General features: G+C 38.7%; 2 protein-coding genes across 2 annotated transcripts in view; one reads left to right on the top strand and one right to left on the bottom strand.

Annotated features, from left to right (window-relative positions):
• The window catches only part of SLC25A12 (solute carrier family 25 member 12), a 237,288-nt gene that overhangs the window by 170,691 nt on the left and 39,368 nt on the right, over window positions 1–27,229 (bottom strand). The window lies entirely within an intron of this gene.
• Window positions 1–27,229, top strand: part of HAT1 (histone acetyltransferase 1) — a 78,412-nt gene that overhangs the window by 29,558 nt on the left and 21,625 nt on the right. Inside the window, exons 3-8 of the mRNA XM_032292961.1 lie at window positions 765–840; window positions 6,612–6,732; window positions 19,426–19,605; window positions 19,865–19,986; window positions 20,487–20,591; window positions 20,918–21,024. Of these exons, the coding sequence (XP_032148852.1) occupies window positions 765–840; window positions 6,612–6,732; window positions 19,426–19,605; window positions 19,865–19,986; window positions 20,487–20,591; window positions 20,918–21,024 (711 nt within the window). The remainder of the gene's footprint in view (window positions 1–764; window positions 841–6,611; window positions 6,733–19,425; window positions 19,606–19,864; window positions 19,987–20,486; window positions 20,592–20,917; window positions 21,025–27,229) is intronic.

Below are 27,229 nucleotides of genomic sequence, written 5' to 3'. Positions count from 1 at the left end.
CCTGGGTTTAAGCAATTCTCCTGCCTCAGCCCCCTGAGTAGCTGGGACTGCAGGCATGCACCACCACGCCCAGCTAATTTTTGTATTTTTAGTAGAGATGGGATTTCACCATGTTGGCCAGGCTGGGTACAAACTTGCCTTGGCCTTTCAAAGTGCCGGGATTACAGGCATGAGCTGCCGCACCCAGCCATTTTAGCAATATTTATACAAATATTTCAGTACTCTTTCCCTATTTTTCTACTGCCAGGAATTTCCCCTATGTATACTTATAAAAGCACACCAAGATGTATATAAGGATGTCATTGCAGTGTTAATAGCAAAAAAAAAAAAAAACAAAACCCAAACAACATAAATGTCATCTGGTTATTGTTATTACTACAATATTTCTTAGAGCATACTGTTTTCACTTGCTGTAACTTTTCTTACCTCAAAGTGTCTTTTTGTTTTTCCTTTACTTATCGCATTATGCATAAACATATGGAAAAATAAAAACTAAATCAGGTGCCTCTGTCATACCTAGCCTTATAATTCTTAGAATAAGTAGGGTTTCAGTGCTGAAGCACTCAAAGTAATATTTTAATTTTTGTTGTTTACTGGTCTCTTGAGTATACAGTATAAATCATGTAATGAAGAAATGACACTTTGAGTAAGAAAAATGTTGGCTGTATCCTAGCTATACTGAAATTCTTGAAATAGAAATATCTGTTACCTTCAACATCTTTAATATCTTTAATGTCTCTATATTTTTTATTCCTTTATAACAGTTCGTTTTCCTGAAGATCTTGAAAATGACATTAGAACTTTCTTTCCTGAATATACCCATCAACTCTTTGGGGATGAGTAAGTAACTTAGGAAAATGTTTGTCAAATTAGGATGGAGAAAAAATTTTGTTCTTTTTCTTTTAGATTAAGAAATCAAATTTTATTTTCTTTACTCTTATTTTTTATGTGGCTTATCTTAAAATATATGTTATAATGGTATTTTATACATTGAGACACCAGCCATTTTAATACCTACCATTTAGTGCTGTAAATGTGTTAATTCTCATAACAGTATTAATGATGGTATTAATATTTGCCACTTGGTGCATTGATGGAATTGGGTAATTGTTTAAGAACATACAAATGGCTAGAGTATAGATTTAGGTAATCTGACTCCAGATCCCATGATCATAACTACTACTTTTTTCTGCCTATTGTTTTGCTAAATTACTTCTAGTAGCATATATTCCCCTAAAGCTGTAATAGAAAGCTTAAATTGTTATTCTCTGATTAAATAAGCAATTGAGAGAAGCTTATTATTTATTTATTTTTGAGACAGGGTCTCACTCTCTCTCTCAGGCTGGAGTACAGTAGTGTTAGCTCACTGGAGCCCGAACCTCAGGGACTCAAGCAGTCCTCCCACCTCAGCCTCCGAGTAGCTGGGACTACAGGCACACACGACCATACCTGGCTGTTTTTGTTTTTGATGTTTTGTAGAGATTGGGTATACCTATGTTGCCCAGGCTGGTCTTGAACTTGTGGTCTCAAGTGATCCTCCCACTTGCGCCTCCCAAAGTGCTGGGACTGCAGGCATGAACCACTGTACCTGCTCTGAAGTTTATTTTTTAGAAGGAACTTTAAAGATATATCCCAGGCCAGGCATGGTGGCTCACATCTGTAATCCCAGCACTTTGGGAGGCCGAGGCGGGCGGAATGAGGAGTTTGAGACCAGCCTGGCTGACATAGTGAAACCTCGTCTATTAAAATACAAAAATTAACTAGGCATGGTGGCACACGCCTGTAGTCCCAGCTACAGGGAGGCTTAGGCAGGATAATTGCTTGAACCCAGGAGGCAGAGGTTGTAGTGAGCTGAGATCATGCTCTTGCACTCCTGCCTGCACAATAGAGTGAGACTGTGTCTCAAAAAAACAAAAACAAAATAAAGATATGTCCCAGTATACTCAGCACTGTTCTTTAATTTCTTATACTTTGATTACATTATTGAGTCAGTTACCTTTTAAAAAACTTGTGATTTTGAAAAAATTTCAAATTTGCAGAAAATTGCAAGAATAGTACAGTGATCTTTGTATATTTTTTACCTGGATTCACCAAATGTTGCCATTTAGCTATGTTTGCTTTGACCATTCTCTTTTATAAAAATATACTATTGTTGTTGAACTATTTGAGAGTAGATTGCAGATATATCCTGATCCTTTACCCCTCATTTCTCTTAAGTATGTATTTTCTAAAAATAAGGGCAACAACCGTGAAAGAATTGTAAAAATTCGGGAAATTTAACATTGATACTGAGTCTCGAATTGTTGCCCAGGCTGAAGTGCCGTGTCACTATCTCAACTCACTGTAACCTCCGCCTCTGGGTTCAAATGATTTCTCCTGCCTCAGCCTCCCAAGTTGCTGGGATTACAGGCACCTGCCACCACACCCAGCTAATTTTTGTATTTTTTAGTAGAGACGGGGTTTCACCGTCTCAGTCAGGCTGGTCTCAGACTCCTGACTTCAAGTGATCTGCCCATCTTGGTCTCCCAAAGTGCTGGAATTACAGGTGTGAGCTACCTCGCCCAACTTGATACATTACTGTTTTCTGATATACAGTCCATGTTTCAGATTTCGTCAGTTGATTTCTAATAATTCTTTAATAGCCATTTTCTCTAATCCTGGATCCAATACAGAATCATATTGCATTTCACTGTTATATTTCTTCATTCTTTAATCTTAAATAGATCCTCAGCCTTTGTTTTTTCCTGACAGACATTTTTGTAGGGTATAGGCTAATTTTGTAGAAATCTTACTTTACACTGATTTGATTGGTTTCATTGTGATTAAACTCAGATAATGCATGTCTTTGCAGTACCATTACAAAAGTGGTAATGTGTCCTCAGTGTATCACATCAGCGAGTCCGTGATGTCAGTTTGTCCCTTGTTGGTTAAGTTAACTTGGGCCACTTAGTTTGGAGGTGGCTGCCAGGTTTTTTCACTATAAAATTAACGTTTTTTCCTTTGTAATTTATAAGTAGTTTGTAGGCAGATAAGACTGAAAATAGCCTGTTTTCCATCAAGTTTTTACCCAGTAGTTTTAGCATCCATTATTGCTTGAGTCAATATTTTACTATGATGATTGTAAAGTGGTAATTTTGTAACTCTATCGTACCCTTTTAATTTATTAGTTGGCATGCTAGTGTAAGAAGAGCTTTTCTTCTTCCCCTTATTTATTTTTTTACTTACATCAAACTCAGGATTCTTTTTCTGTTTTTGTATTTGTTTTTTGAGACAGAGTCTTGTTCTATTACCCAGGCTGGAATGCAGTGGTGCAATCACAGCTTACTGCAGCCTCGAACTCCCAGCCTTAAGCAGATCCCCCCACCTCAGCCTCCTGAGGAGCTAAGACTGTAGTACCACCACACCTAGCTAATTTTTAAAAATTTGTTGACCAGGCTAGTCTTGAACTCCTGGGCTCAAGTGATCTTCCGACCTGGACTTCTCAAAGTGCTGGGATTACAGATGTGAGCCACTGCACCCGGCTAAGGATTCTTTTTTTTTTTTTAAATTCGTGGGTTATGTACAGTCTGTTACTGCTACTAATTTTGATGTTCAGATTATCCCCAATTTGGCAGGTGGCCACCCTTTCAGACACTTTTGAGTCTTTCTGATACATCCTTACAATTTTGAGGACACTTTACTTTCTAGCACAGTAAGATGTTTCCAGATTCATCGTGTACTTTCCCTGTTAGTTCTGGAGTCAACCAGTTTCCCATGGAACCCCTGGTTTGTTGTAGTAGGAAAGGGTATTTAGACATAGTGGACATTAAATATTTCCCTTCATGTCCTTTTTCCCCCATGCATTATTTTAACATCATTGATGTGTTTCTTTAATGTGTGGGGTTTTTTTTTTTTGTAGGTTTTGTAGTTGTTGTTTGTTTATTTGAGACAGAGTGTTGCTCTGTTGCCCTGGCTGGAGTGGAGTGGCATGATCTCAGCTCACTGCAACCTCTGCTTCCTCCCAGTTCAGGCAATTCTCATGAGTAGCTGGGACCACAGGCATGTACCACCACGCCCAGCTAAATTTTTTTTTTTTTTTTTTTTTTTTTTTTTGTAATTTTAGTAGAGATGGGGTTTTGGCATGTTGGCCAGGCTGGTCTTGAACTCTGTAGCTCAGACATTCTGCCTGCCTTGGCCTCCCAAAGTCGTAGGATTATAGTCATGAGCCACTGCACCCAGCCATATTTAATGTATGGCTTTTTTGTTGTTGTTTGTTTTTTGAAATGGAGTCTCACTCTGTCGCCTAGGCTGGAGTGCAGTGGTACAATCTTAGTTCACTGCGACTTCCACCTCCTGGGTTCAAGCGATTCTCTTGCCTCAGCTTCGCAAATAGGTGGGACTATAGACACATGCCACCATGCCCGGCTAATTTTTGTATTTTTAGTAGAGACGGTTTCACCCTGTTGGCTAGGCTGTTCTTCAACTCCTGGCCTCAGGTGATCCATGCGCCTCGGCCTCCCGAAGTGCTGGGATTACAGGCATGAGCCATTGTACCAGCCTTAAATGTGTTTTTAGGTCAACAAAGGTCTCTTCCTGCAACAAATTTCCTGAGAATTTCTCATTATTGATGTACCAGATTAGATATTTTATATGCTTTCAAATATGAATAATTATATCTTATTATACATAGATAAATGCTAACATTTCAGCCTTTCATATTTTAAACAGATTTTATTTTATTATAAAAAAGAATATTTTCAGCCGGGCGCGGTGGCTCAAGCCTGTAATCCCAGCACTTTGGGAGGCCGAGGCGGGTGGATCACGAGGTCAAGAGATCGAGACCATCCTGGTAAACATGGTGAAACGCCGTCTCTACTAAAACTACAAAAAATTAGCTGGGCATGGTGGCGCGTGCCTGTAATCCCAGCTACTCAGGAGGCTGAGGCAGGAGAATTGCCTGAACCCGGGAGGCGGAGGTTGCGGTGAGCCGAGATCGCGCCATTGCACTCCAGCCTGGGTAACGTGAGTGAAACTCCGTCTCGAAAAAAAAAGAATATTTTCTCTTTGGATATCTATCTTTAAAGAGACATTGTTTTATTCTACTTTTTACTATAAAAAATCTGTGGTAATATCTTAATAGATAAGATCTAGTTTTGCAGATACTGCTTCTTTTTATTTTTTTTGAGATGGAGTCTTGTTGTGTTGCCCAGCTGGAGTGCAGTGGCACATTCTCAGCTCATTGCAATCTCTGCCTCCTGGGTTCAAGTGATTCTTTTGCCTCAGCCTCCCAAGTAGCTGGGATTATAAGCACCTGTCACCACATACGCGTAATTTTTTTTTTTTTTTTTTTTTTTTTTGTATTTTTTAGTAGAGAGAGGGTTTCACCATGTTGGCAGGCAGGTCTTGAACACCTGACCTCAGGTGATCTCCCTGCTTTGGCCTCCCAAAGTGCTGGGATTACAGCTATGAGCTACCGTGCCTGGCCCAGATAGTGCTTCTTAATAGCGTTTTGCACATTCTCTTACCTGTTTTGCATAATGTCACTGAAAGTGGTATGCTCAAGTACCATTCTTCTAAGGTAGGCAGGTGACAGTAACATAATTGTGATATCCCTGAACCTTATGGCCCAAGCATGATATTGCTCTTGATCCTAGTGTCGTTGCCACTCCTTCTTCACATAACTTTGAGAGTCGCTGGAATGGACAGTGCTCATATTTTATTTCGGTAGCTTAGACAGGAATTTGGAAATGACACTGCTTCTTTCAGATACTTTTCTTTCACAGTGTACTTTCTAAAAAAAATCAGAATACAGCTTTATTGAGATATATACTGTGCACTTCATTTATTTAGAGTATAAAACTCAGTGGTTTTTGATGTATTCAGAGTGTGCAACCACAGTCAACCTTAGAACATTTTTATCACTTCCAGCAAAAACCCTAAAATTCATTAATAGTCACTTTCCTTTACCCTGACCCCTAGTCTTAGTCACTAATCTGCTTTCTGTCGCTATAGATTTGCCTATTCTGGATAATTTAGAGTTCACTTTTTAGAAGACTCTTAAGCTGGAAAAAGGAATATTAAGGCATAAATGTGATAGCAGGGAGCAGGGGTGGAAAAAGTAGCAGCAGTTCTTTATCTGCCTTTGAGTTCATAGAACAGTTTACGTGTAGTAAGGCAGGTGCTGTTGCTGGAGCTCTGGATGTTGGTAATTCAGCAAGTGGTAAGTTGGAGGGACTGGTCCAAGGCTTGGTAGCTGCTTGCCTAGCCAGGTCCTAGTTTAACAATACTTCTCTCATTTGAAATGCCGTCCAATACTGATAATGGTAGCAGCAACAGCAACAGTAGCAATAGTATTAAATGTATGACATTTATTGAGTACTTGCACAATGTGCTGATTTTATAAGTAATTTACATGTATTAACTTACTTATTTAACCCAAACAACATTCCTGCGTTAGGCACCATTATTCTATTTTATAGATGAAAACTGAAGCACATTTTATTGTAGATGATTTTTTTTTAAGTATAATTTAAAATCTTGAAACTACCCATGAAGTTAAACTTGTTTATATGTAAATACTTTTTAATGACTGCAAAAATTCATTCTCATTATTGCTATTTTTTCCATTTCAGCGAAACTGCTTTTGGTTACAAGGGTCTAAAGATCCTGTTATACTATATTGCTGGTAGCCTGTCAACAATGTTCCGTGTTGAATATGCATCTAAAGTTGATGAGAACTTTGACTGTGTAGAGGTAAGAACAGAAATACATTTTTGCTGTTTTCCAATTGAGTTTATTTTAAAATAGGTTTTAGGCTGGGTGTGGTGGCTTACACCTGTAATCCTAGCACTCTGGGGGGCCAAGAGGGGCAGATCTTTTGAGCTCAGGAGTTGAAGACCAGCCTGGACAACATAGTGAGACCCCATTTCTCAAAAAAAAAAAAAAAAAAAAAAAAGGCGAAAAACAAAAACACCACAGAAAAATTAGTGGGGTGTGGTGGCATATGTCTGTAATCCCAGCTACTCAGGAGGCTGATGTGGGAGGATGGCTTGAGCCCGGGAGGCAGAGGCTGGTCGGCTGAGATCATGCCACTGCACCACTGCCTGGATGACAGAGCTAGAGACCCTGTCTCAAAAACAAAACAAACAAAAAAAATAGGTTCTAAAAATTAAAGGTTTGGGCTGGGCGCAGTGGGTTGTGCTTGTAATCCCAGTGCTTTTGGAGGCTGAAGTGGGAGAATCTCAAGCCCAGGAGTTGGAAACCAGCCTGGGCAACATAGGGAGACCCTGTCTGTAGAAAACAAATTTTAAAAATTAGCTGGGCATGGAGACACATACCTGTAGTCTCAGCTACTTGGGAGGCTGAGGTGGGAGGATTGCTTGAGCTCAGGAGCTTGAGGCTGCCAGTGAGCCATGACAGCACTACTGCACTCCAGCCTGGTCAACAGAACAAGACCCTGCCTCTTAAAAAAAGAATTAAGGTTTGAGGGAGGAGAGAATCTATTATATGGTGGTTTTAAAATTACATACTCAGGCTGGGCGTGTTGTCCCAGCATTTTGGGAAGCCAAGACAGGCAGATCACCTGAGGTCAGGAGTTTGAGATCAGCCTGGCCAACGTGGTGAAACCCATCTCTACTAAAAATACAAAAATTAGCCAGGTATGGTGGTGCATGGCTGTAATCCCAGCTTCTCTGGAGGCTGAGGTGGGAGAATCGCTTGAACCCAGAGGCGGAGGTTGCAGTAAGCTGAGATCACACCATTGCATTCCAGCCTGGGCAACAGAATAAGACTCCATGTCAAAAAAAAAAAAAAACGGAGAGATAGAGAGAGATGAGTATGTGTCTGTGGTAGACTGAATAATAGTCCCCCCAAAAGACATCCATGTCCTAATCTCTGGAACCTTTGAATACTGCCTCATATTGCAAAAGGCACTTTGCTGATATAATTAAGTATCTTGATATTATCTTGGAATATTTGAGTGGGCCAAAGTGTAATGACATGTATCCTAATGAGAGGGAGGCAGAAGGAAACTTGATGACAGAAGAGGAGAAGGCAGTGTGACCAAAGAGGCAGATGTGATGTGGCCACAAGCCAAAGAATGCTTAGTCACTAGAAGCTGGAAGAAGAAAGGAACAGATTCCCTTCTAGAGCTTCCCGAGGGAGTATATTACCTTGATTATAGCCCAGTGATACTGATTTCAGACCACATCTAGAGTGTAAGAGAATAAATGTTGTTTTAAGCCACCAAATTTATGGTAATTTATTATAGCAGCCACAGAAAACCAGTATAGGTTTTCATACCAGGAAGTGGGATGCTGCTATAACCAATAGCTAAAAATGTATAAGTGTCTTTGGAGATAGGTAGAGGCTGGAGGAGTTTTGAAGGTGCATGATAGAAAAAGCATAGATTACCTTGAATGAACTGTTGGTAGAAAAATATGGATGTTAAAGGAAATATGGATTGTTGGTTAGGGCTTAGAATGAAGCTAGGAGTGTGGGAGAGAAAGCCTGTACCATATTAGAGAATATAAATATTGTCATAAACATAGTTTTGGTAGAAACATGAACATTAAAAGTGCCTCTGCTACTGAGGAGACTGAGGCAGGAGGATCATTTGAGGCCAGGAGGTTGAGGCTGCAGTAAGGTAAATATGATCATGCCACTGCACCCCAGCTTGGGTGACAGTGAGCCCCTTTCTCTTAAAAAAAATAAAAATAAAAAATAAGGCCAGGCTTGGTGGCTCACATCTCTTAAAATAAAAATAAGTAAAGGCCAGGTTTGGTGGCACTTTGGAAGGCTAAGGTGGGTAGATCACCTGAATTCAGGAGTTCGAGCCAGCCTAGACAATATGGCAAAACCCCATTTCTACCAAAAAAACACCACACACACAGACACACAAATTAGCTGGGCATGGTGGTGTGTGCCTGTAGTTACAGCTACTCTGGAACCTGAGGTAGGAGTTTGGCTTAAGCACGGGAGGTGAAGGTTGCAGGGAGCCAAGATTGTGCCACTGTACTCCAGCATGAGTGACAGAGCCAGACCCTGTTCCCCCCCCCCCAAAAAAAAGTGCCTCTTGTTGGTGAGGGCTTAGAACAAAATGAGGAACACCTATTTGGCAACTGCAGGAAAGGAGATCCTTGTTCTATAGTGGCAGAAAGCCTAGCTGAATTATGTCCTGCAGTTATGTGTAAAGGAGAATGTCCTGTAAGCAATGAACTTGGGTATTTAGCTGAGGAGGTTTTTATGCAAAGTATTGGAGGTGTGGCATGATTTCTGGCTGCTTATAGTAAAGTGAAGAAAGAGATAAATTGAGGGAAGAATGGTTAAACAAAAAGGATACAGGACTTCATGATTTGGGAAAGTCTTAGGCTATCCAGATTGTAGAAGACACTAGTTAGGATATTTATTGTCAGAAAGGTGGAAAGTGTGTTCTGGAGAGAAAACCATGATAACCTTTGGCAGGTTAACCTTTTACTAGTGCTGAAGGGATTAGGCATGTGACTCATGGATCTCAGTTGTCTCAGCAAAGAGCTAGGAATATAGATCTGGGGGACATCTGTTGAGGACCCTCTTGTCTTAATGGTGTGAATCCTCATGACGTACACAGGTGACTCAAGGGTTGTGAGAATTAAAACTTTAAAGTGCAGCTTGGACTGACAGGACAAAATGAAGGAAGGCTGTATGAACTCTCCAAATTCCATAGGCAGGAAATGAGCTAATTAAACTGCCCAGCTGCAAACATGTGCTACCTTTAAAGAAAATGGAAGAATGACTCTGAGGGCAAAGCTCTGGGTCTAGAGGGTGGAGCTGCAGGTCACAGTTATTCTTAGGCCTTGAAACCTAATGGAATTTGCCATGCTGGATTTTTGAAATTCCTTGATACCAGTGGCTCCTTTCTTCCTTCCATTTTCTCTTCTGGAATGAGAGAATCTGTAACTGTTGTCCTATGCCTGTCCTACCATTGTCTTTTGGAAGTGATACTTTGTTTTCTGATTTTACAGGTTCATAGATAGAGAGGAATTTTGCCCTAGGATGTATCATACCCAGAGTCTTACCTATAGCTGATTTAGATGATGAGATGTGTGACTTTTGAACTGATTTTATCTAGATGAGATTTTGAACTTGAGTTGATACTGTAATGGTTGAGACTTTTAGGAATGTTTGAGTAGTATGAATGCATTTTGCATGTGAGTTGGACATGAATCTTTGAGGGCCTTACGAAAATTATATATTTTAGACTTGTTCTGTTTCTGAGCATTCCTTATATAAGGGCATTGAAACTTCATCAAGCATTACTTCACAGAGGTGATTTTTTTTTAAAGATTAAATCCCCTTTTGTTGCTAAACAATGTATTTTAAAATTGAAAGTTTATATTCTTATAGCAAAAATCTCTTTTCTTTGCACTTAAAAATCCAGCAAGTTTTAGTAAATCATATCTGATATACTGTTGGTAATACTGTGCTAGACACAAGTGTGACAGATGAAATACTGTATGTCATAACTTTCTTCTGCAGAAGTAGCAGTTCTTGAAGAATTAACAATGAAACCAACTTTTTCAGGGCTTTAAACTGACTTTAACTGCTCTGTGCCTCATCTTTATTTTTGGTTAAAACCTCCTCTCATTACTGGAGGTGACTTAGTTGGTTTTATTTTTTTATTTTTTATTTTATTTTTTTTTTTTTTTTTTTTTTTTTTGAGGTGGAGTTTTGCTGTCGCCGGGCTAGAGTGCGGTAGTGTGATCCCAGCTCACTGCAACCTCCACCTCCTGGGTTCAAGCAATTCTCCTGCCTCAACCTCCCAAGTAGCTGGGACTACAGGCGTGTGCCACCACACCCAGCTAATTTTTCTATTTTTAGTAGAGCTGGGTTTCACCATGTTGGCTAGAATGGCCTCAATTTCTTGACCTCGTGATCAACTGGCCTTGGCCTCCCAAAGTGCTGGAATTACAGGCATGTGCCACCGCACCTGGCCTCGCCCTTTTTTATTATTTAAATTTTGAGGTATTTGTTATATTGTGACAGTTTTGTCCAAAGTCATACAACTAGTAAATAATCGGTATTGTATGAGGAGATGATAATTTAGTGTTGTTGTGCATAATATATAATAATATCCTGATTAAAAGATGTTAGGAACATTTATGACCTTTTCTAAGAGGGTCCAGGCTCTTGTGCTTATTGCTTTTTCTTTCTCTTTTTTTTTTATTTTTTTTTATTTTACTTTTAAGTTCTGGGATACATGTGCAGAACGTGCAGGTTTGTTACATAGGTATCTTTCTCCTTTTTACCATATGTTCCCCCCCCTCATTTAAAGTTTTTTTTTTTTTAATTTTTAATTTTTTGTAGAGATGGGGGTCTTGCCATATGGCCCAGGCTGGTCTGAAACTCCTGACCTCAAGCAGTCTTCCCACCTCGGCCTTCCAAAATTCTGAGATTATAAATACAAGCCACCATATCCACCCTTCTTCCATGTTTTATGCCATGTGCTCCCAGTTTACTGCTATCATCTTAAGGGGCTTCACACTAGCAAACAATCCCTTTATGGTTAAAAATACCATATTGGGGCCAGGCGCAGTGGCTTAAGCCTGTAATCCCAGCCCTTTGGGAGGCTGAGGTGGGTGGATCCCAAGGTCAAGAGATCGAGACCATCCTAGCCAACATGATGAAACCCTGTCTCTGCTAAAAATACAAAGATTAGCTGGGCGTGGTGGCAGCTACTTGGGAGGCTGAGGCAGGAGAATTGCTTGAACCCAGGAGGCGGAGGTTGCAGTGAGCCAAGATTGTGCCACTGCACTCCAACCTGGTGACAGAGTGAGACTCTGTCTCAAAAAAAAAAAAAAAAAAAATTAAAAAAAAAAAAACAAACGAGAAAAACCCATATTGGTAAGCTTGATGGAATCGGATTACTTTATACTGTATGTCATAACCATCTTCTGCAATAATAGCAGTTCCTAAAGCAGTAACAATGCAGCCAACTTTTTCAGGGCTTTAAACTGACTTTAACTTCTGACTGTACCTCTTTTGCCACCCCTATACCCCATCTATATCATGAATTGTGCATAGCATGAAAAAGATCTGAAGTAGTTTCATATTCAGTGTTCAGCTTTAGTATTAGAAATATTTTGAGTACTACTTGGTTTTTGTGTGTGTGTTTTTTTTTTCCCATTTCCCAGCCATGTTTGAGATGACTGAGCTTGCCAGATAAATAATGTGTAACTACATTTAATATGTTTTATTTAATATAGTTTGTGTCCCAGGATAACTTTTGAAATTTTACAGATACAGAAGTGATTCTGAATAGTACCGTAGGGGTTTGATGTTTGAAAAGATTTAATATGAGATGAACTAGCATTTAATACATTTATTAAAATAGAGGTTTTTTTTAAATCAAATATGTGGATTGCTAAATTCTCCAGACCCAAGCCCAGCTAGATATTCTTCTTAAAAATGCAGGTGATATTTTTCCTTATGTATTAATCCACTCTTGGAGGGTTTTTGTTTTTTATAGTTGCAGCTGATAATACTGAATTGATTTCTTTGAAAGAACTGTTGACTTAATTATAGATAAACCTTTTAAATACTTCACGCAGTGAAAATAGCTGTGTATTTGCATTGACATCTAATTATTCCATTCTTGAACATTAGGTTTTTCCATTTAGAAGTACTGTGTTAGGAATAAGGAATCAATCTTTTATAATTTCTTTTTTGTAGCGTTACTGTTACTTATGTGCTTCGTGGTGAAAGATCATTTATATTGAGTATTCAAACAAAGACTTTTTTCCTCTTATTAAAAAATGATTGGGTAGGGGATATGTGGGTCATGGGTTTACAACTTCTATCTTTTTTTTTTTTTTTTTTTTTTTTTGAGACGGAGTTTCGCTCTTGTTACCCAGGCTGGAATGCAATGGCGCGATCTCGGCTCACCGCAACCTCCGCCTCCTGGGTTCAGGCAATTCTCCTGCCTCAGCCTCCTGAGTAGCTGGGATTACAGGCACGTGCCACCATGCCCAGCTAATTTTTTGTATTTTTAGTAGAGACGGGGTTTCACCATGTTGACCAGGATGGTCTCGATCTCATGATCCACCCGCCTCGGCCTCCCAAAGTGCTGGGATTACAGGCTTGAGCCACCGCGCCCGGCCCTACAACTTCTATCTAAGTCTGCAGTGAGTGTTCATTCCATAGTGTCTTCTGTGTTCTTGATGCCAGGAATACAGTGGCAAACAAAGTCATGGAGCTTACATTCTAGCCAAGAGGAACACAGCAAACAAAATAATAAATACACAAATTCAGGTAGTGTTATGAAGAAAAATTTTGCTCCTTTCTGAATAATGAAGGAGGAACCATCCATGTTATAGTCTGAGGGGAAAGTTTACTAAGCAGAGAGACCAGCAGATACAAAGGCCCTAAAAAGATGGCACTTTTGACGTGCAGAAACATGACTGGGGTTAAATCTTCATGGTGATGGAGATGGGTAGGAGATGGTTAAAGGGGATGCAAAGCTAGATCATGTAGGATCTTTTATTCTGTGATAGGTGTTTGCAAGAAATAAAAGTAGCTGACATTCTTTAGAGGGTTTTAAGTAGGTGGAGGTTGTAAATGGTGTGATTTATTTACTTATTTATTTTTGAGATGGAATATCGCTCTTGTTGTCCAGGCTGTAGTGCAATGGCACAACCTTGGCTCACTGCAACCTCCGCCTCCCGGGTTCAAGTGTTTCTCCTGCCTCAGCCTCCTGAGTAGCTGGGATTACAGGCATGCACCACCACGCCCAGATAATTTTTTATTTTTAGTAGAGACAGGGTTTCTCCCATGTTGGTCAGGCTGGTCTTGAACTCCCGACCTCAGGTGATTTGCCTGCCTTGGCCTCCCAAAGTGCTGGGATTACAGGTGTGAGCCACTGTGCCTGGCCGTGATTTATATTTTTAAAAGATGATTCTGGCTGCTATGCAGAGAACACACTGTATGGGGCAAAAGTGAAAGAAGAGAGACCAGAATATTGCAGTGTTGGAGGTGACACTGGACTTACTTGTCAGAGTGAGGATACTTTTTGGAGGTTTGCTGTTGAATTAGATATGACAGATGAGGAAAAGAAACAAGGAGAACCCTATTGCCCAAGCAGTGGGGGTTCAATTATGGTACTATTAACTGGGAAGACTGTAGAAGAAATAGGTTTAAGTGGAAAAAATAAAATTTTGTTTTGAATGTGTTAGGTTTGAGTCTAGTGTATATTAGGGCTTTGCAGATCATACAACATAGGTTGTCAGCAGCCATAACATCTGCTTAGAAGTTATTTATTAGGATTATGTCATTACCTTAATTTTTAATCATCCAGTCATTTTCTTTTCCAAACTGAATGCTCTAGTTGCAACTAAAATCTTTAGTCACAATTAAGACGCCTATAAAATCTCTACTAGCCATCATCTTTAAAGGAAACATAATTCTGAATTTTATAGTACAATAAACTTGATTATTCAGACATGGACTATTTTTTCATCCATGGTTGTCCTTGGCCTTTGCTTTTATTAACACCTGTTCTGTGCTTGTAATGCCAGATACTCTGTAGGCTGACTCAGGAGGATCATTTGAGGCCAGGAATTTGAGATCAGCCTCGCTAACATAATAAGACCCTGTCTTTTTTTAAAAAAAATAAAAAAATAAATAAAAAAAAAAGCAGAGTGGGGGGTGCTGGGCATGGTAGCTGAAGCCTGTAATCCCAGCACTTTGGGAGGCTGAGGTGGGCAGATAACTTAAAGTCAGAAGTTCGAGATTAGCCTGGTGAACATGGTGAAACCCCATCTCTATTAAAAATACAAAAATTAGCCGGGTGTTGTGGCATGCTCTTGTGGTCCTAGCTATTTGGGAGGCTGAGACAGGAGAATCGCTTGAATCTGGGAGATAGAGGTTGCAGTGAGCTGAGATCATGCCACTGCACTCCAGTTTGGGTGACAGAGCAAGACTCCATCTTTAGGGGGAAAAAAAAAGGTGGACATGATGGCATGCTCCTGTAGTCATAGCTACTTGGAAGGCTGAGGCAGTAGCATCTCTTGAGTCCAGGAGTTCAAGGGCTGCAGTAAACTATGGTTACACCACTGCATTCGAGCCTAGGTGACAGCAAGATTCTGCCTTAAAAACAAAAACCTTCTGCCTTCTCTTGGTGTGTTTAGTTACACACCAAAGCAATTTCTTATTGCCTTTTTGTGAAATGGTGTGTAACTAAGATTGTTGTCTTGCTAATTGCTAGCGTTTCTGGGAAAGGTTTGGTATAGGAAGTTGAAATACATGGATAAAGTTTTTGTTAACTGTGAATTTCAGTCATTTTATCCTAGTGTCTCACTAATTGGATTGAATTTGAGAGTAGTGAGAGAAGATTTTTTTTTCCCCATTCAAGATCAAAGAGAGCAGACTTAAAAATTTTTATGGAGTGTTTGGCCTCTTTCTAGGAAAATCCTACATAATTCCAGAAATTTCATCTTGAGGAAATGAAAAAATCTTTGGTAGACTAGTAAAATTTCAAATTGTGACAGTACTCTTGATAAGTAATTCTTTTTATGAAATATCATAAAGAGCTTTAAAAGTTTATCTTGTTCAAGTAGCAAAATACTAATGCAGTGTAAATGAGCATCATATGACCTATGTTTTTTCATTAGTGAAAAAGTTGACACTTTAAATTTCTCCAACAATACATTCTATAGTTAAAGCTTAAATATTATCAGAGAACATGAGATTGAGAAATTTAAGTAGATACAGAATTTCCTTTGTTTGTTTTTATAGCATATTTTAGGTATTCTTAGAATTATAGTTAAGCCTGTGTGCCACTTTAGTCAAGTAAAGAACTGCATGTTACCACTTAACATGCCTTTAATTGCAATCTCAAAAATAACTACACCAATTTAGACAAATGGTGCTGCTTAATATTGGGTTTTCAAATGTGTATAAATACAAATGTAAACATTTATAAAAAAATAGATTAGTAATTATCAGGCATATCACTTTATTCAATAATGAAGAAGTGCAAAAATTGCTCCATATGAACATGTTCATGTGTAATAAAGTACAGAACATTGGAACTTGAAATGACCATAAAGAGTATACAATCTAAAAATATTTTATTGTGACCCACCTACTAGAAGACCTTAGAATAGTTACTTTTACACTTTCCTTTTTAAAAAGAAATTGCCAGGTGTTGGGAAACTGTTCCTAAGAGATGTCTTTGTTAATTAAACATCAGCTTGTATTCTGGTTTCTTTTTTTGAGACAGAGTCTTGCTCTGTCACCCAGGCTGGAGTGCAGTGGTGTGATCTTGGCTCACTACAACCTCCACCTCCCTGGTTTAAGTGATTCTCCTGCCTCAGCTTCCCAAGTAGCTGTGATTACAGGTGCATGCTACCACACCTGGCTAATTTTTGTATTTTTTAGTAGAGAGAGGGTTTCACCATGTTGGCCAGGCTGGTCTCAAACTCCTGACCTCAGGTGATGCACCCATCTTGGCCTCCCTTATAGGTGTGAGCCACCATGCCCAGCCTGTTTTTTTTGTTGTTGTCGTTGTTATTTTTTTTTAAATTCTAGTTCCCTGGTCTGTCTAGTCAGCTAAATTTCTTACCCCTTCTGTACTTCTATGTAATTTTAATTGAAGTTTAGAATAATGTTCTGGAAGACCAGAGAATTTTTCAGTGATCTTCAGAAATAGATTCTCAAGTTTTAACCACCAACATTGGAACTAAAAAGTTTCTATTCATTTTTAACACTATTCAGTTAACAGTGATTAAATGGGGTTTTGCTCTTGTGCTGATTTTATTATCTGATCAGTAATCCAAAGTGAAAAACGAATATTTTAAATTGAACTAAATTGTATATTTGAGAAAAGGCTACAGATCTCTAAGACATGGTAGTCAGGATTTTTTGTCTTAAAGCAGAATCCATTTAATAGAGAAATGAAGACATTTTCCCTTTAGTGAAGCAGAGTTCTAAATTCTAGGTTGAAGAGCTATTTGGTTTTAAGTTGTATATTTTATGTAAGACTATCAGATACATATTTATATATGTACATAAATACTTATATGTATATAAATATATAAAGATTCCTTGCTTTAAAATTGCCCCTTTTCCCTGAAAAAATTCTTAATGTGTAAACTTACACAAAGCAAAATATTTTATTTGAAGATATGTATTACAGTAAATAGGTATCCTTTGAAGGCTGAAAACTAACCAACTTTTTTTCAACTTTGTCGGGCTCAGACCTTTTGGTTGTTCTGCCCTCTACCAAAAGTGCTATTTGAAACTTAGAGTTTCTGAGAAATCTTTGAAGTAGATTTGATACAAGATGTGTAAAGAGATTTGCGAGGCCGGGCGCGGTGGCTCAAGCCTGTAATCCCAGCACTTTGGGAGGCCGAGGCGGGTGGATCACAAGGTCAAGAGATCGAGACCATCCTGGTCAACATAGTGAAACCCCGTCTCTACTAAAAATACAAAACATTAGCTGGGCATGGTGGTGCATGCCTGTAATCCCAGCTACTCAGGAGGCTGAAGCAGGGGAATTGCCTGAACCCAGGAGGCGGAGGTTGCGGTGAGCCGAGATCACGCCATTGCACTCCAGCCTGGGTAACAAGAGCGAAACTCTGTCTCAAAAAAAAAAAAAAAAAAAAAAAAATTATACATACTATGAAAATCTTAAAATGATTTTTAAACTGATGGATTATAAATATCTTTGTTTAAAAGTAGTTTTGCTTGACGTTTTAAACACCTGAACTAACATTATACTATACTGCTTTACTTATCATTGCTTTGGATTTTAATTGCCACACAACACACCTATTACAACCATCCCTCATTATGACAGATTCCTTAGTAGTTGTTGAAATTGCACTGATTCTATAAAATATGCTTAAGATGGCCTCTTCACATTAGCTAGCAATTTCAAGGAAAAATATTTATCAAATAGTACTTTAAAAATATAAGCAAAAACAGTTTTATGAAATGCAGTTTGTTTGATCTAGAGTGTGAATGAGTTGCAAGGACTGATGTACATATTAGAAATAAACTGTTGAGCAAAATGCTGAAGAGGTATATTTTAAATAATAGCTCTTTTTTATAGCTATAAACAAATTATATATAAATGTTGGTGGCACCAGAGCATTGAAAATGAAACTTGTTTGTGATAAACTTCATCCCTGGTTCTCTATCCTAAAATGTAACTGAATCATAATAAAGTACTATTCATCTGCAGGTGCATTGCTTCTACTTAGTTAAAAGATGGTTGAAAGGACAGGAATTAGTAGCATGTTGTATTAGCCTTTTGTAGTGTATTTTGTCCTAAGCATCTTAATTTCCCTGTTTTGAATGCTAAGTAGCAAGGGTCTTGGTTTAGAACTAATACCCATCATGCATGTAAACGGTATGAAAGAGCTGCTTAGTAAGTTAACACAAAGTGTTCTTGTGTCAGTCCTTGTGGAAATAGATACAATACAAACATTACAGCTGAACTCACGGCAAACTCCATTAAGTAAAAACCTGGCCTCATTGTTCAGAAAAAAGTTTGAATAGAATACAGGCTCATTTTGTTGAATGTAATGTCAGGCTTTTAGGGACTGTATTGAAGGATACGGTTTTGTTAAGTTGAGACCAATTCATTAAGTTTTATTGCCTGGTGAGAAGCAGCAATACTTTATTGTAAGACTTCATCAAATATTCATGGTTAAAGAGAAGTAGTAAATGTATTCAATCAAGTGGTCTTTTGGGATTTTGAAAAGGATTATGAAGTCTGCTCAGCTGATAACGTTGATCGAGGTTGTTTAACGAGGGTAATTTTAATCTCTGAGTTTAGTTTTGTTGTCCAGTCTTGACTCTTTTTTACTGTCACAAATCCAGGTCTATAAGAATTGTATCACATTCTAAGGATGAAAGAATGATATCTATTCCTATAATTTATGTTATTTTCTAAGTAGGTATATTTTAAAATTATCATCTTAGTTTGAGTTTGGCATATGAGGGAATTGTGACTCATGTACTTGTGCATTGTGAGATTGCTATTTGGTCAGACTCTAGCCTCACCTCACTACTGCTGGTGATCTTTTCATGTCTTGGATAATATGATTTCTTTGACACATAAGATAATAAGCAACCTTTTTCCTTGGCCAGTTCAGATTGTCATGAAGGGATATAGTCAGCATTTTCTACATAACGGAAACGTCAATAGCATCGCCTTTATTATTGTACTTGGTATCAGGCTACTTGCCCACCTGCCTTCTCTTACTTTTATGTTATGCTCATCTCAGTTTTGTGTGATGCTAGTTTGTGCACAAGAAGCTCATCCTTTTCCAGTTCAGTGTGTGTTTGCGTCTTTAGTTTTCAACCAAAGTTTTGTAATTTGTATTGGTTTTGTCAATTTTAAAGAAATTAACCATATTCAAAAGTAGAATTTGTTATTAATTTTTTATATCCTCTATTCTTTAGGCAGATGATGTTGAGGGCAAAATTAGACAAATCATTCCACCTGGATTTTGTACAAATACGAATGATTTTCTTTCTTTACTGGAAAAGGAAGTTGATTTCAAGCCATTTGGAACCTTACTTCATACCTACTCAGTTCTCAGTCCAACAGGAGGAGAAAACTTTACCTTTCAGATATATAAGGTAAAGATAAATCTAAATATTTCTTGAGTAAAGTTATTCTATTTGTCTGAAACCTGCATGTAATTTTGTTATTTTCAGTGATTTATTCTAACTGCAGTAAACAAGTTTTTATCAGCATTATAAACACAGATCTGTTTTGTGTGTCCACATCTTAATCTGAGACTTCTAAACATTTTCCCACAGGATAATTTAGTGTTCTGCAGACTTTCACTTACCTTTGTGATGAGTTTCACCTGACTTTTCCTGGCTTTTTCCCTAGGCTGACATGACATGTAGAGGCTTTCGAGAATATCATGAAAGGCTTCAGACCTTTTTGATGTGGTTTATTGAAACTGCTAGCTTTATTGACGTGGATGATGAAAGATGGCACTACTTTCTAGTGTAAGTACAGTTCTAAAGCAACAGTAGACCTTATTACCTCCACAAAGCCAGCATTTTAATTGTGGCAGCCCAATTATTGGGACAGTATAATGATATTTTTCCCAGGAAAGAAAAACTATTGTTTATGAGGCTTGAGTTTTCCTTCATTATGCTTTGGGAGACCTTGAGAATAGAGCTGAATTAAATGCTGTTGTCCGTTAGGGCCCTGAATGTAGGCTTAAACAGTAAAATGAGCTTTGCCTGTGTTTTCTTTTACTTGCCACCTATTCATCTTTATAATAGGCAAGTGCACTGAAGTGATGTAAAGAGGTCTGATTTATCCAAGTTGCTGCACACCAATTAAGTGAATTGTACATTCAGAACATAGCAGGTGTACCCATTGGGCCCTCACAGAGTAGCTTGCTGACACTGAAAATTCAGTCAGAGAATGGAAAAGAAAATGGACACTGCATGGGAGCGCGACTGTAATTGACCTGCTTGGCTTTCTGTTTTATCTGCAGATTTGAGAAGTATAATAAGGATGGAGCTACGCTCTTTGCGACCGTAGGCTACATGACAGTCTATAATTACTATGTATACCCAGACAAAACCCGGCCACGTGTAAGGTAATTGGCAGTATAACACGTGCCTTGTCTTTTATTTCAGAAGAAGGAACTGCTGAAGTTTCCAATACTTGTTATAATAGTGTTGATTTGTTTAAAAAAAAAATCACTATTATTCATTGGCTATGTACTGATTTATGTCATTGTTCCCTTTGAAACAGTAGAAGATTAAACTAATTTTGAGTATCTCGATAATTTTTGGGTATCTCAAAGGTAGATTGAAAAAAGATCACACAAACTTTAAAATGTTTGTAATAGTATAGTGATTTGTAAGTTTTAAACTTGTCGTGTTATGACATTTTAATTTTAAAATAATTTCTTTACTGTAGTCAGATGCTGATTTTGACTCCATTTCAAGGTCAAGGCCATGGTGCTCAACTTCTTGAAACAGTTCATAGATACTACACTGAATTTCCTACAGTTCTTGATATTACAGGTATGTAAAATTTGATTTGTCACTAAAAGAGCCTTTCTAAAAATCTCTTCTTACTGATTTATTTTTGTCAGAAATACCTATTTTAAACAGCAGCATTTTTCTAGGGTGCTTTTGGAACTATCTAAAGATGGCTTAAGTTTATGTTTTGGATCATAAACCTTTGTGGGGATTGGGTTACATCCCTAACTGTAAAGTGCTTAATGGAACAAATTGAAGATAATGAGCTGAATATATACGGGAAAATCTTGGTCAGGCATAAATACGTTGAAAGTATGGTATAACTTACTTGTTCCCTTTATTTGGCAAACAGTTGCATTATTTAGAGGCAACCTGTGCTTTAATTTACATGAAGGGGCAGAATATTCTAAACTTTACTGAGAAAAAAAAGACAATGTAAATACTTGGTGAATAGAACCCACATTTTCTAAAGGGTGTCTTTTATATTCCTAAAATGCATGCCCTCACATCAGTAGTAGATAAGGTGAAATGTAGGTCTATTTGTTTGGGAAATGTCTTTCAGTATGGATTAGCCATATAAGTAGTATTATGAATAGAATGCTTAGGAGAAGGAAAGACAACTTAACTCGACTGGACTCTTTAAAAGGAGAAGGCATTGTTAGATGGAGTTTCAGATGATAGTATGTTAAAGTGTGAGCCACCAAAAAACAAAGTGACCCAAGGAACATTTTTGTTTTGTTATTTTCTAACTTCCAAATTTGTTCATAAAACTGCTGATTAAACTGAAAGGTACCTTTTTCTTTTCATGAAAAATACTTTACCAGATAGTTACATGCAAATTAGTATTAAAATTTATTAATCTTACGAGTTTGAGTTTGGATACATCTTTGTTACAAGCTATAATATTTAACATGCACTTTTGTTTAAAGATGCTACCTCCCATCCCCCCCCCCCAAAAAAAACCCAAAAAACTGAATGTGAGACCAACAGCTACATAAACAGGGTAGTAAGCAGATTGTTTCTTCCTTTTTTAGACAGACTAGTAATCCATGGTAAATAAAATTGAAGTTGCTTCAAAACATTGATCTGTAGAATAATAAAGTGGAGGGGGAAAGCATGTTGTTTTCAAAAGGGAGTTCCACATTTATAGAGGTGAATTATCTTTTCATCTGACTTTCCTGCTACTGTTAAATGGGCTGGAAACTCAGGGGATATAAGTAGTTACTAAACTTAGTTTATAACAAAGTTACAAATTGTTTAAATGACAACTTCATTAGCTTAGTGACTTATAAAATTGTAGAAACATAATACAGACTATGTCCCTTCTTTCAGTTGAGCTGAAAATTGTTTAGCTTTTATTAACTTACAGAGTGTAGACTTGGTGTTACATGAAGGAACATTTTTGGCGATTTTAATGTGGAGTTCACATAAGTAGTCTTTGTCTACTCTAGTGGGTAATGTGCCAGCAGGAGTTGTTTCTCTGAAGCCTCTTAACCACTTTCTTCTGTCTACTCCAACCAATAAAGTCCTTGATACTTAGCACCAATTAGCAGATAAAGAATTTTATTTCTTCAGTCTCAGTGAAGAGTCATCAATAATGGTAGCCTTTATTCATTGGTGTTATTCATTAGAAACTGAAGTCTCTAAAAAGAAAAGACTAAACATGCTAAAGGACTTCTGAATTTGACAACTGGGTATTGGCCTTTATTTTCAGCATTAACATTTCTCAGCATTTAAAAATACTAAAAATGCCTTATCAGCTGTTCTCATTAAAATATTTATTTCTCCTAGATTTCCATACCTAGTCCTTAAAAAAACAAAATAAATTGGAGATTTTTCTACTCTTCTGTCATTTAGTTGCCTGTCTCTCCATTATTCTGTGTGTTTTTTAGCTTTGTGGGTCTTTTGCAGGCTCTTGATCTCCCTTTGCAATCCAGAATCTTTTTTATATTGAACTGACCTTTTGCTTACTTGGCATATAGCTAGATCTAATAATAAATGAAACTTCATGTAGATGGCCTGAGTTGATTACATCTGATGGATAGTTGTTTGTGGTATAATTACCAATCATTTTCATTTTTTTTGCACTGAATTTTAAGGCAGAGTACTGGCAGACAATTCCTTATATATCATCCGCCTTTTGAGGATGTCATTCTCTTAAGATATACAGCATTTGAATACATCTCAGTTGTATAACTTTATAAATAGAATCAGTTATTTGTTTCCTCTGGACTTCTGAAAGGAGTTGCATTTGGCCATAGAAATCAATTCTGGGCTAGGATACAGTCAGTATTATTATTTATCATTAGTACATTAAGAGCCAATTATATTTGTCCTTTATTCTTCTGGGATGTGCCATATAGCTTTTTAGAATATTATGTGAATTGTTTATACTTAGGTGATTGTGCTGTTATCTAATTTCTCTTTAGCATATGATTTTTCTATCATTAACATGGACAAGCTTTTTTTTTTTTTTTTTTTTTTTTTTTTGAGACAGAGTCTTGCTTTGTCGCCAGGCTGGAGTGCAGTGGTGTGATCTCAGCTCACTGCAACCTCCACCTCCTGGGTTCAAGCAATTCTCCTGCCTCAGCCTCCCACGCAGCTGGGACTATAGGTGCACACAACCATGCCCAGCTAATATTTGTATTTTTTTAGTAGAGATGGGGTTTCACCATGTTAGCCAGGATGGTCCCAGTCTCTTGACCTCGTAATCCGCCTGCCTCTGCCTCCCAAAGTGCTGGGATTACAGGTGTGAGCCACCGTGCCCAGCCCAGAGAAGCTTTTAAACAATGATTGCTAGATGATGTATTAAATTTGGAAAAAACTCAGTTTTTGATCCTACGTATCACAGATTTAAATTCAAGAAAATTTTATCTTTAAATAATTGCTTATCTTTGTAGCATAGAAACAAAGGAAAGATGTTGTAAATTACTGGGTGTCATCATTTTAAGTTCGTTTCAGACCAACACTTTCAAAGGGCTTAAAGATTGAGTGGTGACTTGGTTCCTTATATTCAATCTATAATGGCTTATTTAAAACTGGAAATTTTTTGCATTGTTTTTTGATTTATGTGAAAATTTCTGGTAAGAATGTGGCTGGGTGCAGTGGCTCACGCCTATAATTCCAGCACTTTGGGAGGCCAAGGCAGGCAGATCACGAGGTCAAGAGATCGAAACCAACCCTGTCTCTACTAAAAATACAAAAATTAGCTGGGCATGGCGTCGTGTGCCTATAATCCCAGCTACTCGGGAGGCTGAGGCAGGAGAATTGCTTGAACCAGGACCTGGGAGGCGGAGGTTGCAGTGAACCAAGATCGTGCCATTGTACTCTAGCCTGGGCTACAGAGCAAGACTCCATCTCAAAAAAAAAAAAAAAAAAAAAAGAATGTGGCCTGAGTAGTTTTTCTGAGCTATAACTTATTTTCTTATGATACTTATTTGCTAAACTTTTCTGAGGGTATATAAGTTACTTAAATTTTCACTCAGCTGGGTACAGTGGCTCATGCCTGTAATCCCAGCAGTTTGGGAGGCTGAGCTGGAGGGTTGCTTGAGCTCAGGGGTTCAAGACCAGCCTGGGCAACATAGGGAGATCCTGTCTCTACAAAAAAATTTTTTTAATTAGCTGGATATGGTGGCACACACCGGTGGTCCCAGCCAACTACTTGGGGGGCTAAAATGGGAGGATCATTAGAGCCCAGGAGGTCAAGGCTTCAGTGAGCTGTGATTACTAAACCATTGCATTTCAGCTGGGGGGACAGAGTGAGACCATGTCTTAAAAAAATACACACATACTTAGGGGGCTGAGGCAGGCGGATAACGAGGTCAAGAGATCAAGACCATCCTGGCCAACATGGTGAAACCCCATCTCTGTTAAAAATACAAAAATTAGCTGGGCATGGTGGCACGTACCTGTAGTCCCAGCTACTTAGGAGCCTGAGGCAGAAGAATTACTTGAACCTGGGAGGTGGAGGTTGCAGTGAGCCGAGATCATGCCACTGCACCCCAGCCTGGCAACAGAGCAAGACTCTGTCACCAAAAAAAAAAAAAAAACACACACACACACAGCCATAAACACATACACTAAATGTTATTTAAAATCAATATTAGCAATGCAGTTATTTTTCTAAACCAGTTTAGAAAGAAGTAGACTTGGAAAAAGTGATGTTGGATAAGCTGGTACCTCATCTGTTAGTACTTTAAAAAATGTTTCACAACAGATACTTGCTTAAGAGTTTGTCTTTAGTAGAGTTTTTAATTAAAACCACTTTGTTAAGATACAATTTCTAGACCATAAAATTCACTCATTTTAAATGTACAGTTCAGTGGGTTTTAGTAAATCTGCCTGTTTTAGAACATTTCCATCACTGAAAAGCTCCCTTATGTCCATTTGTAGTCAGTTTCTATCCCTACATCCAACCTCCATTGAGCTCCTTGATCCATTTTGAATAAATTGTTATGTATGATGTGAGGTAAGTATCTCAATTCATCTTCTTACGTGTGGATATCCAGCTGTCCTGGCACTGTTTGTTAAACAGAGAATCTTTCTTCATTGAATTGCCTTGGTACTTTTCTTGAAAATCAGTTGACCATAAATGTGAAGATTTATTCCTGGACTCTCTAATGATCTATATGTCTACCCTTATGCCAGTACCAAACTGTCATGGTTAGGTTGATATAACTTTATATTTTTTCTTGTTTTTTAAAAAATGATAATGTCAAGTTTAATCTGCCAAATATATGAGTTGAATTTGTGGAACATGTTTTGTCTGGGTACTGCAAGGTATACAGAAGTTTCTTGAAATGCTTGATGATGTAGAGTTAAAAATGGATCCTAGCCGGGCGCGGTGGCTCACGCCTGTAATCCCAGCACTTTGGGAGGCCGAGGCGGGTGGATCACGAGGTCAAGAGATCGAGACCATCCTGGTCAACATGGTGAAACCCCGTCTCTACTAAAAATACAAAAAATTAGCTGGGCATGGTGGTGCGTGCCTGTAATCCCAGCTACTCAGGAGGCTGAGGCAGGAGAATTGCCTGAACCCAGGAGGTGGAGGTTGCGGTGAGCCGAGATTGCGCCATTGCACTCCAGCCTGGGTAACAAGAGCGAAACTCCGTCTCAAAAAAAAAAAAATAAAATAAAATAAAAATGGATCCTAGCCTTGGCCAGGCAGGTGGGAATGCGACAAGGAAGGGTAGAGATGGAGGTCGCAGAGTGGACTGGCTTGGCATGAGCCATGACCCTCAGGGGCACAGGAGTACAGGATCCCAAAGGACAGCCCCTGTCTGCATGAGCACCCAATCAACACACACTGGGGCTGCATGTTGCAAACTCATCAGTGGCTGACCCCTGGCATAACCACCCGCTAATGTGTAATCTGCCTGACAAATGGAACCTCTTCTTATCGTACCTTCTAAGGCACTCCTCTAGGCTGCCCACCAGGTTTCTGAACTCTAAAAACAGGTTTTTTAAAAACATTCAAATGGTTACATATGAAATGCTATCTACATCTTTCTGGGGTTTTTCCTTTTTGAGGGAGGTAGGGGTGGTGTTTGAGACAGGGTGCTGCCCTGTCACGCAGGCTGGAGTGCAATGAAGTGATAGCTCACTGCTATCACTGAACTCCTGGTCTTAAGCAAAGCTCTTGCCTCAGCCTCCCAAGTAGCTGGGACTATAGGCACATGCCACCATACCTGGCTAATTTTTAAAGCATTTTCTGTAGAGATAGGGTCTTACTATGTTACCTAGGCTGGTCTTGAACTCCTGGGCTCCAGCTGTCCTCCTGCCTCGGCCTCCCAAAGCAAGGGATTACAGGCGTGAGCAACTGGGCCTGGCCTAGCATCTTTCTGTCTCAAAGATAGCAGGTGCCCTTCCCCAGCCCCACCAGGCCTCAGGCTGTGGGGTCTCCTAGCTGTGAAGGGCTGCTGCAGTGGCGACGGCACAGTGGGCAAGGCATAGCAGAGGTTTTGGCAGCATGGCCCAGTTCCTGATATCTCCTCTTACAGTCCATGCTTACTTCTTCAAGGAGAGTGACTGCATTCACTTTCCTGACAAAGGTGAATCATCTTTTGCTTTCCTCTCTTTCTTCCTCTTGGCTTTCTCCTGCTATTTTCAGATAATCACCTGCTCTGTCTTCCCAGCTAAATGCAATTTCATGTCGTGCTCTTTTGCTTTCTTAATGTCTTCTTTTCTTGAAATCTTCTTTGGCCTGCCCAGATTCAGTTGTGTGACCTTTCTGGTTAACTACGGCACC

Source organism: Sapajus apella, unplaced genomic scaffold (genome assembly GCF_009761245.1).
Source record: "Sapajus apella isolate SASKATOON/1434 unplaced genomic scaffold, GSC_monkey_1.0 scaffold28, whole genome shotgun sequence".
In the NCBI taxonomy this organism is placed as follows: domain Eukaryota; kingdom Metazoa; phylum Chordata; class Mammalia; order Primates; family Cebidae; genus Sapajus; species Sapajus apella.
The sequence above is the reverse complement of the archived record's forward strand: the minus strand, read 5'-3'. Positions and strand labels throughout refer to the sequence as shown.